The sequence below is a fragment of the Labrus bergylta genome, chromosome 6, assembly GCF_963930695.1.
Source record: "Labrus bergylta chromosome 6, fLabBer1.1, whole genome shotgun sequence".
NCBI lineage: Eukaryota > Metazoa > Chordata > Actinopteri > Labriformes > Labridae > Labrus > Labrus bergylta.
The window spans coordinates 11,263,924-11,279,298 of record NC_089200.1 but is presented as its reverse complement, the minus strand read 5'-3'; the positions used below and the strand labels follow the sequence as shown (position 1 = coordinate 11,279,298).

The window sequence follows — 15,375 nt, the reverse complement described above, 5'->3', positions numbered from 1 at the left end:
ATATTGCAGTTGTTGTGACGGTTTAGAAGCAGGCAGCAGGAAAATATTTACCTAAAGGAGCAGTCTTAGCTAACCTTATTGACATGAACTGCAGCTTCATACAGCACGTTTTTTCCGCCTTAATCTTAACAAGCCTTCGTTGGTTTTTTTTCAGTGGTCACACATTCAGGGGAATATAAATATTTTTTCAGGTTTGACATAAAATAATCAAAATAATCAAAACAAGAAAATCTTAGGTTTTGTCAAATGTATCTAGTTCATAGTTAAGTTTTATGAATTCAAGAAAAGCTGCTGTAACTGTCTGGGAATGAGACAGCAACGTGTTTGCTGAGTCATCGTGTCTATAAACACAGGTCATTGTACCTGATGGGCCTGTCTTGGTCGTGTGCTGAACTTTCAGTTGGAGAAGTGACAGCATGTGGGTGGAACATTCATTTTGGAGTTAATGTTCGCTATCAATTAATGAATTACTTGAGATTCTTCTTGCAATGACATGCCGTCCACAGTGGAATTTACGTCCCTTAATAACTCAGCATTTAGGAGAGAACACATTTTGGACTATCTGAGGCTTGTGCAGATTTACTGCACTGATGTGTTGCTGAGGATTTCTACTTCAAATGCACCGCTAGAAAAAGATGCCTTTGCTTAATATGCCTGGGAACAATGTGTATGTCCTCAGAAGCTGTAGACTAAAGCAGGATTTATATGTTCTCTGCAGCTACTCATTTTGAAATCCCTCTTTTATTTCCCCATTCTAATACACACAGACATAATGAAATAAAGGAAGAGAGACTGACAGAACTCAGATACACAGAGGGAGGAGAGCAAACAATAAGACAGGCAGAAAACACTCCCATTATCACATCTACTGTGATTCACTGGAAAAATGACACTATTAAGACGATTACATCAGTAAGTGGGTCAGACAACCTAATCAGGTTTAAACACCCGCCTATTTCCTTAATTAGAATCATCTCCATCCTTGATCCTGTACGGCGCCATCTCGTACAGAAAGTCCACGCCTAGACACACTGGGCCATACGGCCACATTATAAACAGACCCTTTCAAAAATGTTCCCAACTCCCATTACACAAAGTAAAACACGTACAGAAATGCAGAAAGAACCAAAAAAACATCACGTGACTGCATGATCACATGATCTAGAGGTGCGGCAACGACTGGCATACTGAGTCATCAAATCATGCCGCTGAAATGTCTGGAATAAATCCCAAATCAAAGTGTTCCACCTGTGAAGATGATGCAAATCAGGTTGTGGATTCTGCAACATGTCTTCAGGGAAGAAATTAAACCACACTCCACCTCTCTTCTGTCCATCTCTCTTTCTCCCTCCTGCTCGTGCTTTCTCCTTCTACCAAACACTGCCTTGTTTTGTTGCAATGGCCACCTCACCGCACCCTCCCAATGCAAGGTACACAGTGTGCATACATTCTGGCACCAAATAGACAAACACAAGCATTCGCAATTCCACATGGCATCTTTCCTTTCCACTGGCAGCTGCAGACACAGATGTGTTTTAAGATGATACGAAAGCTCCATCTTCCCTTTGCAGCAGAGCTCTCCTCCCAGCTATTTTCACGTTCTTTCACCTCAATCTGCTCCTCTCTTTCACACCATAGACCTATCGGTCTCTCTCTCTTTCTCCTAAATGTGTTTTTCTTTCTGTTTCTGCTTCTTTCTCTCATCCAAATCCTCTCTCTGAACCCCCCCCGGCAGATCCTCTCAGTCCCTCCTTCTCGCCATGTTTGCTTTTTTATCTCTGTCTCTCTTTCAGCTCTCCTGCCTTCCATCTCACTCAGGCTGTCTCAAGAGGTATTTGTACATGGATGATGACTTCAAACTAGGCAGATGGAAAGAGGAGGGGGGATACTTCATAGTGAAACAAATAAAGCATGTTAGCAAAGTACAGATGCTTCAGGGAAAGCACTGACACAAAATAACTCATCTAAAATAAAAAGACAATTAAACTGGAGGTTCATGGCGATCCTTTCAAGGACAAATGACGGTTAGATATCATGTCTGTTGTTCTTTTTTTAAAGCATGTAAGTAAAATTGGTGGATGGATGAGGACCATATCTATTCAGAGATGAGATAGAGATGTCTCCTCCACCTTTGTATCAAAAGGTGGGTGTCAGAAGTCTGGTTTCCTCATTAACATGTACTGGTGGAAAAAAGGGGACTTGTCCTTGACTTCAAAATAACAATGATCATATGTGACACTGGAGCTGTTCGTGGGCCCGGGCCAAGAGAAGGACAATGCAGGACCATGTGGGAAGAAAGATGAGCCACAGTGCTTACACAGCAGAAAGGTTGAAGGATCACTTTTCAAATCCCATCTTCTTTCTCTTCTTTGGTCTCACTAAATCTGCCTTGTTTATTTCCCTCTCTCTCGTTTTTCTAGAGTAGACTAATATTTGGTTTGTTTCAAGTTAGCTGATGGTTTGGGAGAAAGCAGAAGGGATGGATTTTTCATATAAATTGGGGTCAAATGAGGAAAAAATATTCAGTCTACTATTTATTCAGGTAACAATCATGAGCTGAAGCCAGTGTTTAATGGATTTCACGCACAATCTATGCAGACTACTCCTTTAGACGACCACAGACTGGTTACCCAACAGGCTGAATTGAGCATTGTCAAGGGTTGGATTACGAAATTATGAATGAGCGACTGGTGATGATGAATATAGTGGAGTGAATGGGAGCCTTTGTGCATCAAACAGACCTCGTTGTTGGGAAGCGGGAAGCTGCCAAAGTTTAGGATTTTTCTGTTTTACGCACGGAACAAAGGGGCATGGATTACACAGAGTAACAGTGTGAACACATGCAAATGAACAATTCTGTATGTATGGAGCTGCTTAGGGGTCACTGAGGCCCACTGGCCTATTTTGTTTTGATACAGTATGCCCAAATATCTTAAAAATAAGATTAAGATAAAGTTGATAAAACAATCAGAAAGGTTATGCTTACTCACTTTTGTGCCTTAAATTAGATGAGAAAATAAACACCGCTCTAATCTGTCAGTTTACTATAAAGATAATGACCAGCCTGTTAGCTTAGCTTAGCATAATGACTGGGAAAAAAAGTGGAACAGCTCATCTTGTGCATTATACAAAAGATATAAAATCTTAATAAGCTAGCTGTAGAGATGTTGGTAGGATGATCTTGTTACCTTCAAACAAAGCCAAGCTAATTGTTTACTTCGTTTCCAGTCTTTATGCTAAGCTAAACTAGCTAGCTGCTGGCTGTAGCTTTACTATACATGGTCAAATGCCTTCTCATTTAACTTTCTCCAAAAACACAACATGGTGTACAAATATCTATTACTTATTATTTAACTTCAAAGTTTGAAAATGGGCTGTCAAGCTTAAATGCAAATGTGATGACCTTGATACAAATGTTCCTGCTGTTTAGAGCACTCGGAGGGTCAAATGGAAGAACAAACAACTCAGACGTTCGGAGTAAACAGACTCATACATTTTTAAGGAGGTTTAACAGAAAGCATTAGTGTCTAATGTAGGGCTGTTATTGTACATCTGACTGACTGTAGCAGGCTTTACCAGAGCAATCCTTTTCCTTGGAAAGATGTAGTCAAAATGTTTATTTTGGGATTGTGAGAAAATAGGGAAATTATATCACCTATTATCAAATTAGAAGGCACTAAAGAGGTCACTTATTATTTTATAATCAGTCACTGTAGCGTACTAAGATCGCCATTAAACATTTAGCAAAATGGCTATGTCTTTTTACATCAGGCATCATGCTGGACACCTTTTCAATAAAAGAAGAAATGTCGATCATAAAGTGAATCTCGAGAGACGGTACTGCAGTGAGTCAGTGTGATTTTGAATTCCTGGACAGGAAAGATGGAAGAGAGGCTCTAAGTCAGACCAATACCCAGAGGAACCGAGAGTGGAGGAACCAGTGATCATTGTACATCTCCAAACCATTCCTCCCATTTTCTTTCCTGCTCAATGAAAAGCAGAGGAAGAGGCTTTGATATCTTGTGCATTACAGAAGGAAGCATGAGGAAGATCTCTTCAGAATTCATCCACATATATTGAGCTCGGAAACTAAATTTCAGGAAGGTCAGAAAGATTTGATACATGTGTCGGAGGATATAAGTTAAAAACTAATACATAGCAGTAGCACAAGTAGTTGAAGTAGGAAGTTTGATAACCTATTATTTAAGATGTGGGTAAAGGAAAGATTGAGAAAATACAACCAAATCTGAGCAACTGATGTTACAATTTTTAAAATTGCTACATCTTAAACTCACTAAAGCCTTTTCAGCATAAAAAAGGAAAAGTGATTGCCTCATATAGAAATTGGCTGTTTGCAGGGCAACAGATAGCCTAGTGGTTATGTCATGCGCCCATGTACAGAGGCTATAGGGGTTCAAATCCGACCTCGGACCACTGCTCCATGCCATCTCCCACTCTCTCCGCCAAAAGATTTCTGTCTCTCTTTAATAATCTATCAATAAAGAAAAAAAGGCCTCAAAAATATATTTAAAAAAATAGGCCGTTTACTGATGTTGTAATAAATAGATCTGTAGGAAAGTGAAAAACTAAAGGTGTTGCACTCTCAACTGCAAATATAGCTGGAACAGAAATGGCAACAGGGTTTCATTTTTGCAAACCATTTTCAGATTGCCAGTTTAAGGTGAAACATTTACGCCCCATGCAGTAACATCTAGCCTTATATGTGAATGTGACAGAGGCGTGATAATTGGACCAAGCTGCAACAATAGGCCAGCATCAGATGTATTTCACGGCAGTCGATATGAAAGTACAAAAATATAATGATGCAAAGCTTCATTAGGCGCTGTTGCAGAATCTGCAAAGGGATACTGACAGCCACTTTTTTCAGGCAGAAACTCTGCAGCACTGAGAGAAAAGAGCATGGAGTAAAAGCTACAGCAAGTAAAACACAGCGCAGCAGAATGATTCCCTGAACAAATTACAAAAGACTCGCATGTTTCTGCAGATGCGACTAATAGAGGAAATCATCTTTAATATATGACGGGGACAGAACAATAAATAATGAAATAAAGTTAACCGAAAAGAAACACAGAGGAAATACAAAAAGGAAGTTCAATAACGGCCCATACTTTTTTGTGGTTGACTTTCATCAGTCAACACTAATAGCGTGCAAACACATGAGCGGGAACAGAATGTCCCCCATTAGCTGCATGTTGAAAGACTTTCACCATATTACATTGTCTAATAAGAGTACAGGAACTGGAATCTGAATTGACTACTCAAACAATGAATAAAATATATGACAAAAAAACAGTATGTTTATCAGTAACATGGTCCAAAACACTTGAACCTCCCTGACGATGAAGTCAGTACGGATGGAGCGGCCAGGCTTTGTTTAAACTAACATGGCTTTATTTTCATTCATAGTGCAAATAGATACCACTGATGTCAGGCTGAACTATAGGAAACTCACTGTGCATAAATGCACAAGTAATGAGAATTTTCCATTTGATGGGTGCCATAAAAATGGAGCCTTGTTTTTTATTCATTTAAATCCTTGACCAAGATCTAAAAAGTTGATACTGAATAGACATGCAATACTGTGATTTCTAAATTTAGACCATGAATTGTCTAAGACTCTAGTTAACACGTGCACAGATTTTGCATAGACGATTATGCACAGTAACCCGGAAGGCTTCTTTTCTTCTTTTCTTCTCACAAATAACTCCATTAAAGATTCTCAACTCAATCTAGTTTGGACCACTGGCTGCTTAGCTGGGACATTCTGCGTCTCGTCCTTCAGACAGTGCTGAGAGTATTGCAAAGTATGGAATCATTGTACGCACAGCTGGACAAACTACGTAACAAAACAATTGCTCATTTCAACCACAGCATTGTGTTCTGTATTAGGTAGTCTGAGTCTTTGTTAAGAAACATGCTGATGAAATGCTATCTTTGATAGGCCCATATCTGACCCTTATTACATGGCTGTGTTAAGTACTTGATTCTGATTGGCCAATTACGCATAGCAACAGTCTATTCCTTGACAGATTACTTTTATTAAGAATAATTCACCATTACTAAGACAAGCAGACAGCTGCTAGTGACTTGAATCTTATCCCAGAAATCAGGTCCTGTTCTGATTCTTGCCGATCTATTCTCTTTGTCTTACTCAGGGTCTCCTCGTCACAGTGGAAATGTTCAGATTAATGTGAGTAATAAGGTACGCTCATTTTATGGAGGCTACACGGTTAACTGTTGCTAATGACTCCGCTCTCACAGCAGTCACTGACAATCTGTTCAGAAATAAATAATTTTTAAATCAATAAAATCATTTCCAAATCATTATTTTCTTTCAAATTATTATTTCCCCCTTCAGGGTGAGACGTCTTACAGGGAAGAAGAGAAGTCTTCACCTTGAAGGGGTTCTATTCCCTGATAACAACCAGCTCACTACACATCCTCCTTCACATCTATTAGTCATGGTGTAATTTGAACCTGTTCTCACGTCAGTAAATGAAAGTCAAGGAATGTAAGTGGTAAATATTTTGTATTTTTTAAGTTTCAAGTGTCTTTGATTCTTGATAATAATGGCTTGAGTGCCTGGTCCTTGGCTGAGCAGCTGTTTGTTAGATCTGGTTTTAATGGCTCTGACATTGTAAAAACGTCCAACAAGGGCTCACAAAAGCAATGCAGTACCTTGGTGACAAAGGATGCCTCTGATGAGCATAAAATGGAAGATCGTGTCAGGATAGTGATCCTCCTCAATCTATTTTTTTAAAGACTGAAAAAAGATTAAAAAGAAAAGGCCAGAAAAAGCAAAATAATCAGAAAATGAACTGAGCGGATATCTCAGAGGAAAACCCTCGGAGGAAAGCTCATCATCTGTCATCTACAGCTGTGAGCTCAATGCTCAATGTGTGAGCACTGAGCAGAAAGTGTTGTTTTTCCTATTACTAAGCTGTACATAAGTTTCTCCATCTACACACATCAGGTAGAGACTGATGAGCACTGAGTCTGTACTTGTCACATTGAGACAGATAAACAGACAGATCCATGAGGGACACAAGTGAACATTGGCTAACAGAGAAAAGTCATAGAAGTTTGACTCCTAAGCTATGAAGTCATCATCAGAGAAAGACAAAGTGCACTGCAGCATTTCTTCATTCCTTGAACAAGAAAATTGTGCTGCTTTCCAGGGTTTAATTTGGCTTTTTTTTTTTGCCTGCAACCAGAGGATAACAAGGAGAAGATGATGAGGATTGATGGTACCTCTGTTCATACCAAACAAATAAAAGTATAGCTGCTACAAAAAGGAGTCACAGGAGACTTTCAAAACAGAAACAAGAACGATAGAGAGGACAGGGAAGTCATAAAAAGAGTGATTGTGCTTTAAAAAGCTCTTGTTTCTCACTGCATGGCTCTGTGCTGGCGCTGACAGGGATAATATGTCTAGTTATTAGGTGTTGTACGTTACACTTTTATAGCCCTTTAGCCTTCTCTTGAGGCCGCAGAGTGGCTAATGTGGAGCAATTCCCTACTACTGAGGCTAAAAACAGCCTTCTTCACCCTGGTCCTTGTATTTCTCCTGGTTTTGCTTAGCAACTACCAAAGCCAAGAAAATAGGACAGGTCAGTACAGTCACGCAGGATAAAGGACAAGGTGACCGTTTTAACTTCAACCCTACATTTCTAGCAGGAATGCAAAATCAGTTACACACAGAAGGAAGCCGGTTGTTGACTCCGCTTTGATCACAGAGAATGGATCCTAAACTCCCTGATAAGGTCCCTGCAACATGCCGTTTCTTCACACAGCGCCAGCAGCACTTTCTCTATGTGTGCGCTTAGAATGAATTGAGCTCTCCAGTGGGCATTATCATTTTCTGCTTACTGTTTGATCATCGTCATGGCTCCATAAATGGAAAAGTGTGAATTTCCTCAGAGCATGAATGGGGATTAAGAAGTTGGTTTGCTGGAAGCAAAGAGGCATTATGGGTGATATGATTTAGCCATTCAAATCCTGGGAATCTAGGGCAAGAGAATCACCGCAAGCAAGACAGATGGTTTATCACAACTCAGGGAAAGTGTACGTTCCTTAAATACACCATTTAATAGCCCTGGATAAAAGGCATCTACACAACAGGTACATGTAAGAACTGTCCCCTAAAGTGGACCTGATGAAGGTGAAAAATGTTCATGATCATTTACAAAATCAACAAGCCTCAGGTAACATAAAGGCAAAGTGAGTTGTTGGTCTGAGGGTGTGGTCACACTGATCCGGCACTAAACGGATACAACTCAAACAGAGCACAATGCTTTCAGTTTGTGTAAGGCTTATTTGACACAAGAAAGACTTCCATGGATATGTGCTTTAACACGTCACAGTAGCCCTCAAACAAGTCAAACATTACAAAATATGTGTTTAACCAAACATTATCCACCCCTTAAAATCTGGAGAAAAAAAAAACAGTGTAATATCATCAGCAACTGCAACAGCCAGAAGTTAAACAAACAGACCAAATCAACAGATCAGTGTGGCCTCACCTTTCCAGTGTGAACCAAGGTCATCCTCATCCTCTTTTCAAGGAGGTCCTTAAAAATGAAAATGTTTTTTTTAATTTTTTTTACCTATAATCAGGTAGACTGCACTGATACTATGCTGCCTTTTTCCAAATTTAAAATCTGAATACCACTCAGTGTGAGACTCACCTCGTTTTAAGGCAACATAAGGCCAGGGATTATAGTCAATTACCCACAATGAGCCACTGAATTTTGTAATCAAAACAGTTTCTAGTGTGTGTTGGTCATGCTGTTTATAAGACTGGTGTTCATTTAAATACATTATATCTAATTGATGGAATAGCCAAACAAACTTTACTTCCACAAAATAATCTATCAACATTAAAAATGATTGCAGCACATAATGTTGTGTTTACCATCATCTGACAAGATTCTCCTCCAATGTCATGATCTCAATTTTAAGGCAAAGCGCTCAACACAAATATGTTTTATAACAGTACAGAGCTGCCCGCTGCAACATTATAGTTCTCTTCATGGTCTGCTTAATTGTTCAATAAAATGTCGCCCCCATCAAGGGCTGCTTCACTAAAACAATCTGTCACGTGTGTGTTTGACCGATCATCAGAGGGTAATGAAGCTCCAACTTAACCAGCAGCAAGGTCACCCCACATGGAGACGATTTTCCTCGATCGCTAATGCAGCTAATGTGCAGCTCAGCACTTACTGGAGAGGAGGAGGAGAAGAGGAAATATATCTCTGTGGAGCATGCGATGAACAAGAGCGAGATGGGAAAAGAGATGCAGAGAGAGAGAGAGAGGCATTAAGTTCGGAGTCATTAGGCTCAACACACTGCTGTCATTATATCAGACTGCATTACATTAATTTATGAAGCTGTAGGAGGGCTCAAAACCAACGGCTCCTTCTCTCTGTTGCTAAGAAAAACAGCTCCTCGTCAGGGAAGTTCAGTTTGCTGTTTTTTTTTTCTTCTCAATGCTGCTCCGCTTCACATTGCTGTATTTAAAGCAACCTGTGTGACACTGAACCTGTCTAAATCTGTCTGAAGCCAAGCTGAGGTATTCTGCTCGCTTAAGAGGCAGTGAGAGTGAGAGAGCAGAGCCTCGACCTAGAGCCTATAGATGGATGCAAATCCCGGCTTAATACCGTTTTCTCATGCATTTTAAAGACTGTAAAGTGCAGGCATTAACGCTGAGCATCAACAATGGAGTTAAAAAGTAAACATGGCTGAAAATGGACTCTTCAGATCCTTGTACTGACTCGGAAAAGACCTTTCATATCAGATCAAAACACAAGTGGGATAAAAGGATTTCAACTTAACATTTAAGATCAATTTCATTTGCTAAACGTTTTTAGCTTTCATACACAGATAATCAATTTATGTAGTGTGGAACTTTAAAAAAGCCAAGATGTAAAATGTGTTTAAAGTGAATACTGGCATACATTGGCTTGATTAAACTTAACACTGCTACATGTTTTCAATTGGAAAATGAAGACTCAAAGCTGTTGTAAAGAACACCAATGTTTTGGCTCCTTGCAGGTTAACATCCACATTGCTGTGCAAACTGTGGTAACACATTGCTGCGGTCGATATTCCAGGTTAAACTGACACAGCATACATACATTTGATCTCAATTGTATGGATGAAAATACTGCTGGAAGCGCTGCTCGTAGAAAATACCATCCGTTCACTACGCTTGTTTACATCTGGGCATTAGAGTCATCCATTAGCTATAACCAGCCTATGGATACAACGTCGGTTAATAGTGGGTTGCAGTGTTACAGTTTGAGCACATCGTTTGACAGGCATTGTGGGTCCACATAAAGAAATAGTAACCATTCATTTGACCAACTCGTAATTCTGGTGCAGCTAACGAGGCTGACTTCGTTTAACCTTTTAGTCAGCTAGTAGCGCACATCCCTGTATCCTAACAAATGACCTACATCCTAAACTACTGCGCTGGCTGATTGGGCAACTACAAATGACATGACCTGATTTTCATCCAACAGAGTCTGATCAACACATGGCCTCAGAGGGAACACAAACTAATTGGTGAGGCTTTTTTGTAATGATGGTTGCTTAATTAATCTTCAGAATGCTGGCTTGTCAGTGTTTGAGCTACAAAGGAAGATGGCTGAGAGGATGAAAGTGATCCCGGTCTACTGTGGAGGGATTAGGGAAAATGTGGCGGAGGCCTGAAGACAATGGAGCAATCCAAGCCTCCAGTGCAGAAAATCTCATCTGGAGAAATCACCCTGACTTGCCACTGGGCAGGCTGACTGACACCGACACGTGTGGGGGCGGTTATGTGATATCATGCTAATCCAAATAAAGTCCCAAAAAGCCAATCCTTCACTCCATGAACCATGCAACGAAATGTAGAGGCAAGAGGGGCTGGGAGGGCATGGTTTCACGGCTCTTCTGCACATCCCACAAGTAGCTTTTACATTTAAAAAACAAACTGTGATGATTTTGCATTCTCTCCGCTACATCTTTAGTATCACATGAGCTCATACTTACAACTGTTTCTTATGAGTCGCTGTTGGAAAACAAAATTCACCAAAAAAAAAAAAGAATAAGGAAAAAAAAAGGAGGAGGCGCTCCTTTGATTTGAGAGCAATTTAACACATGGCAGGTGGTCTTAATGAGTAGGATATTTCCCCACACCCGGGGGTTGCTGTCTCTCCAGCTTTTTCTTAATTCTCTAATAATTCATATTTTGGTTGGGTTGCTTTTAGCTGTTAAAGTTATGTAAAAGCCTAAAGTGCCTTGCAAAAGTCTTTACGCCTCTGGACTTGTTTTTTTTTTGTCCATAAACTAAGGAAACCAATGTTTTTACGTGTAACCATTCAGGACCAGATTTTGAATAACATTATCAAACTTCCTATTTGAAATCAGGAACCATCCAATCGAATAAAGAGGAATTCAGAATATGAATCTGACAAAGGTATTGGATGCCAGCTTTTGTGTGATATTTTAGGACTATATATACGCTGCAAATACCATCGATCAGTAATACTGTAAGTTTGGATCCACAGACATATGCTGTACATTTTGGAACACTGGCCTCTTTTAATAAAGGTTTGTTTTTAATAAAGTATTATGTCTCTCTATGGAGTCTTAACCTCTCCCAGGTTAACACTATAAAAATTAACTAATCTCCACTTCGCTGACCCTCAACTCCCCCTGCAGCTCATCCAATAACCCAAGCAGGACCACCCTCTCAACAGTATGACATCAGGCTGCTCTCACAGCCAACAGCAACCTGCTCAGGTTACCTTGACCAAGTGTGGAAAGGAGCGCTCATCCGCTGACAGCCCCACTGCATCACTCTGCAGCACAGAGTCTGTCCCTGCACCCCGCACGCAGGAAAACAAGCCTGGCAAGGCAGCTGAGGCTCTCTACCAGAGCTAATATTGTGGTCTGTTCCAAAAATAGAACCATAGCTATTCTTGCAACTATGCTATAGCCCATTCAAGTGCACTTTGAGTGTCAAGGAGTGAAACAACAGGCATGTTTAGTCTGCTTACCCAGTCTAAAAATGTAGTGTAAATACAACTAAACAGTTTGGGGATATATTCCACACACCACATAAGCAGAGTATCAATGGGAATGTTATTATGAAAGGGGTGGCTTTTATGACTTAATACCTCATTGCAATAACAAAGCATGAACCTGCTGTATCCAATTGCATGACAGCTCACACTGATGCATCAGACAGTCTGTAGTAGCGAGAAGAAATCCCTGATGACATCATGAAGTTAATAAACATTTTGATTCCCGGAGAAAAGATGGACAAATCTCATACAAACCCTCATTGATAAAAGAAACTAATAGCCGATCATATCCATCAAGCAGCCCCCAAGGGTGCATGGAAAAGAAAATAATAAAGCAGCAATTAGTATTAGAAGCTGGGAATACTGTCGAATAGGCTAATATACAGTCTGAGACAATAAGGTCAAAACCAGACACTAGCATGTTCCAAAAGTAGCCATTTTCCTTAAGAAGGGATATTATGTCAAGAGGCATATTTTAAAAAGCCGGCAGATATAACGTGCAAGTCAAACCCAGTTCTTTACAGGCCTGTGGGATAATCAATTGGTAATTTTGGGACGCCCTCGCGCAGACAAAAGAACGGTGCCGCGAGGTGAATGATGGTGCGGTGTTTGTCTCGTTTCCCAACATCACCTGTCCCCACTTCCTTCCTACCTAAACCGCATCGTCCGAAGCAAAACAAGCACCCTCGACTCACCCAGTACACCAGAGGAGGCTTGCGGCGGGACAGAGCCCGGCTCCGGCCTCTCCTGGTCCCCTTGCTGCGCTCGGTGTCGGTGCCGGGAGCTCTCGCTGCCGTCGCCGGCGGTGGTCGCACCACTGGCGGCCGCCGCGACCGCAGCGCCGGCCCCTGTGTCGGGCATGCTCTCTATCAGCGAGGAGCAACGGAAAGTGTAGATATTCTCCGGATTGTGTAGTGGTATCGCATCTCAGGAGGGCAAAGCATGGGTGTAGGTGGCTTGGCGGCCGGCGGGGGTCCGAGTGAAGGGTTAAATGAGAGTGAAAGTGAAGTGAAGGTTGTCGGTGTTGGTGCGGCGGAGGATCATCCCGGTGGTGCTGCTGTGGAGGCGCAGGATGCGCGGTTAGAGGAGAATGCTCCTCCGACGACTACAGAGGAGGGACAAAGAGAGGGAGGGCGGGGAGGGGGGAGGGGGGGCTGGGTGACACACATCAACACTCACACTCACACACCTTGCAACTATTTACTACTGTAGGCTGCAGATTTTATGATTCCAGATGAAAGAAAATATAGGCCTACAATAATTCAACATGTTCTTCAACAATGTAAGATATGAAGTTCAGTTGGAGAGCTTTTAACACAAATTCACTTAAATCACATCCTACTTTAATATCAACCCCCCCCCAAAAAAAAAATTAATAATATTGGATGAAATTAGTGATATTAATTATGTGATCACAAGTGTTATTAATACTTTCAAATATTTTTGCACCCACCTTCGAATTGAAAACAACAATCCTCTCTGCAGCTTGTCTCATGAGGCAGGTGGTTCCTGCAGGTAGACTCCCCTGTGAGTGTGACAGCACTATCCTGTCCTGGAAGATTAAATAGGCCATGACTTATTTATTAATGCAAAAATATCCCCATAGATTAAATTTTTAGAGACACTCAGTGTTAAAGGACAAGGATCTCCACTTCAGTCCACTGGACTGTCACTGTATGCATCAGCTGTATAATAACCATTTTCAATTCAGGACCTGCTGCGTTATTACGTCACCACTTTACCATAAGCAATAATATCTACTACAGGGCAAGCTGTGATGTCCTCATGTCTGATCAAAGATGTTTTGTTTATTTTTTACGATAGACAGACAACAGTTGACCTAAGGCAAGCCTCCAACCAAACACACCCTTCAAAACAAACAGTGGTGGTGCAGACAAGGTCAACAGGTTAAATACATGTTTCTGTCATTTATGTACATAGACAATTTGGGTGTAAAGACAGAGAAGGTTATGTGTTCCTAAAAAAGGAAAACTTAAACATCTTCAATCAGCTTTTATCAGATTCGATTAACAGCCTTTTTTCCGGTGAAAAGAGACCATGATGTTTGTGTGTTGATGGTGCTAAACAGCTGTGAGGTGGCAGCTGTCATGCTCCGTGCACACAATGAGCCTCCAATAAATAATTGAGATCCCAGGTTAAAGATTGGTCCCTGGGCCTCAGGCCATGTCTCATCAGCCTGTACACAATCCATCGCTAAGCCAGCCCCCCCTGGACGCCGGGTTTTCTCTGTTAAACCATCGAACAGGAAGGTAGCCCTCCCCCTCGTATGGCTCACAGCTCAGAAGTATCTCGTCTTCGAACAGAAATTGTGCTTACTCACCACCCTCTGGCTTGACAGCTGCAAGGAACTGCAGTGGGACACACACACACACACACACACACACACACACACACACACACACACACACACACTGTAATCTTTACTCTGTGTTTTTCCTGTGAAATTCATTATGTATGTGGGCCATGAAGGATTACATTAGACCTACACTACCTATTATTATAACCACACACTAGCTAAATGCCAAATGATACTTCAGATTTCTAGGTTAGTGGATATGAAGAAGATGATTTAATAAAATAATAACATAAATTACCAGTGTAGTAGATAGAAAATGATGACGCTAATGAAACCTATTGCAGCAGCCCTTACTGACTTATAAGGCTGATAAGTCAGAAACACATATCTTCTGAATATCTTTTCGTGATCTAAGTTTCCTCGAGAAACTTTCTACGATATGACTTTGGGTCTTCCTCGTCTATCTTGTCTTTAAACAAATAAGAACAGTGTTTTAGCAGGAATAGTCTAATTGTTTTGTATCCTATGATTTAAGTGTTCCTCCAATGGAGCGACCACAAACAAAAGAGCATATAGATACAAACATATAGATAGAAATCAGTCAGCAGCTGCATGGGGACATAATATACCGTTGTACATTTTACTTGTGGTTTATATGTTGTTTCTTAAGATGACTCAACAAAAAAAGACATACAAATAATTAAGTGTAATGCATGTGAAACATTAATCAAAAGGTAGTTGAGTTGGACAAACCAAACGATTATTTTCCAAGAAAAGATAGATTCAATTAATTAGCCTATAATTGTCTGTGAAATTTACTTAAGAGTAGAGCATGACAAAACATTTTTAATTAATAATCAAAGTAGCAGTGCAGAAGCAGCCCAAATCACTTCGTGTCTTGTTAGCTTTTCTGACATTATAAATATTGTTAACTGTTGTATGTGTGTATTGTTAAGTGCTTTTGTA

The 15,375-nt window shown here is 40.6% G+C and overlaps 1 protein-coding gene across 2 annotated transcripts in view; it reads right to left on the bottom strand.

The window, feature by feature from the left end:
- Positions 1–13,187, bottom strand: part of ano8b (anoctamin 8b) — a 40,508-nt gene extending 27,321 nt beyond the window's left edge. For both annotated transcript variants that reach the window (XM_020655552.3, XM_065955730.1), the window contains exon 1: positions 12,788–13,187. In XM_020655552.3, the coding sequence (XP_020511208.2) occupies positions 12,788–12,953 (166 nt within the window). In that variant the 5' untranslated portion in view covers positions 12,954–13,187. The remainder of the gene's footprint in view (positions 1–12,787) is intronic.
- Positions 13,188–15,375: the final 2,188 nt, after the last annotated feature.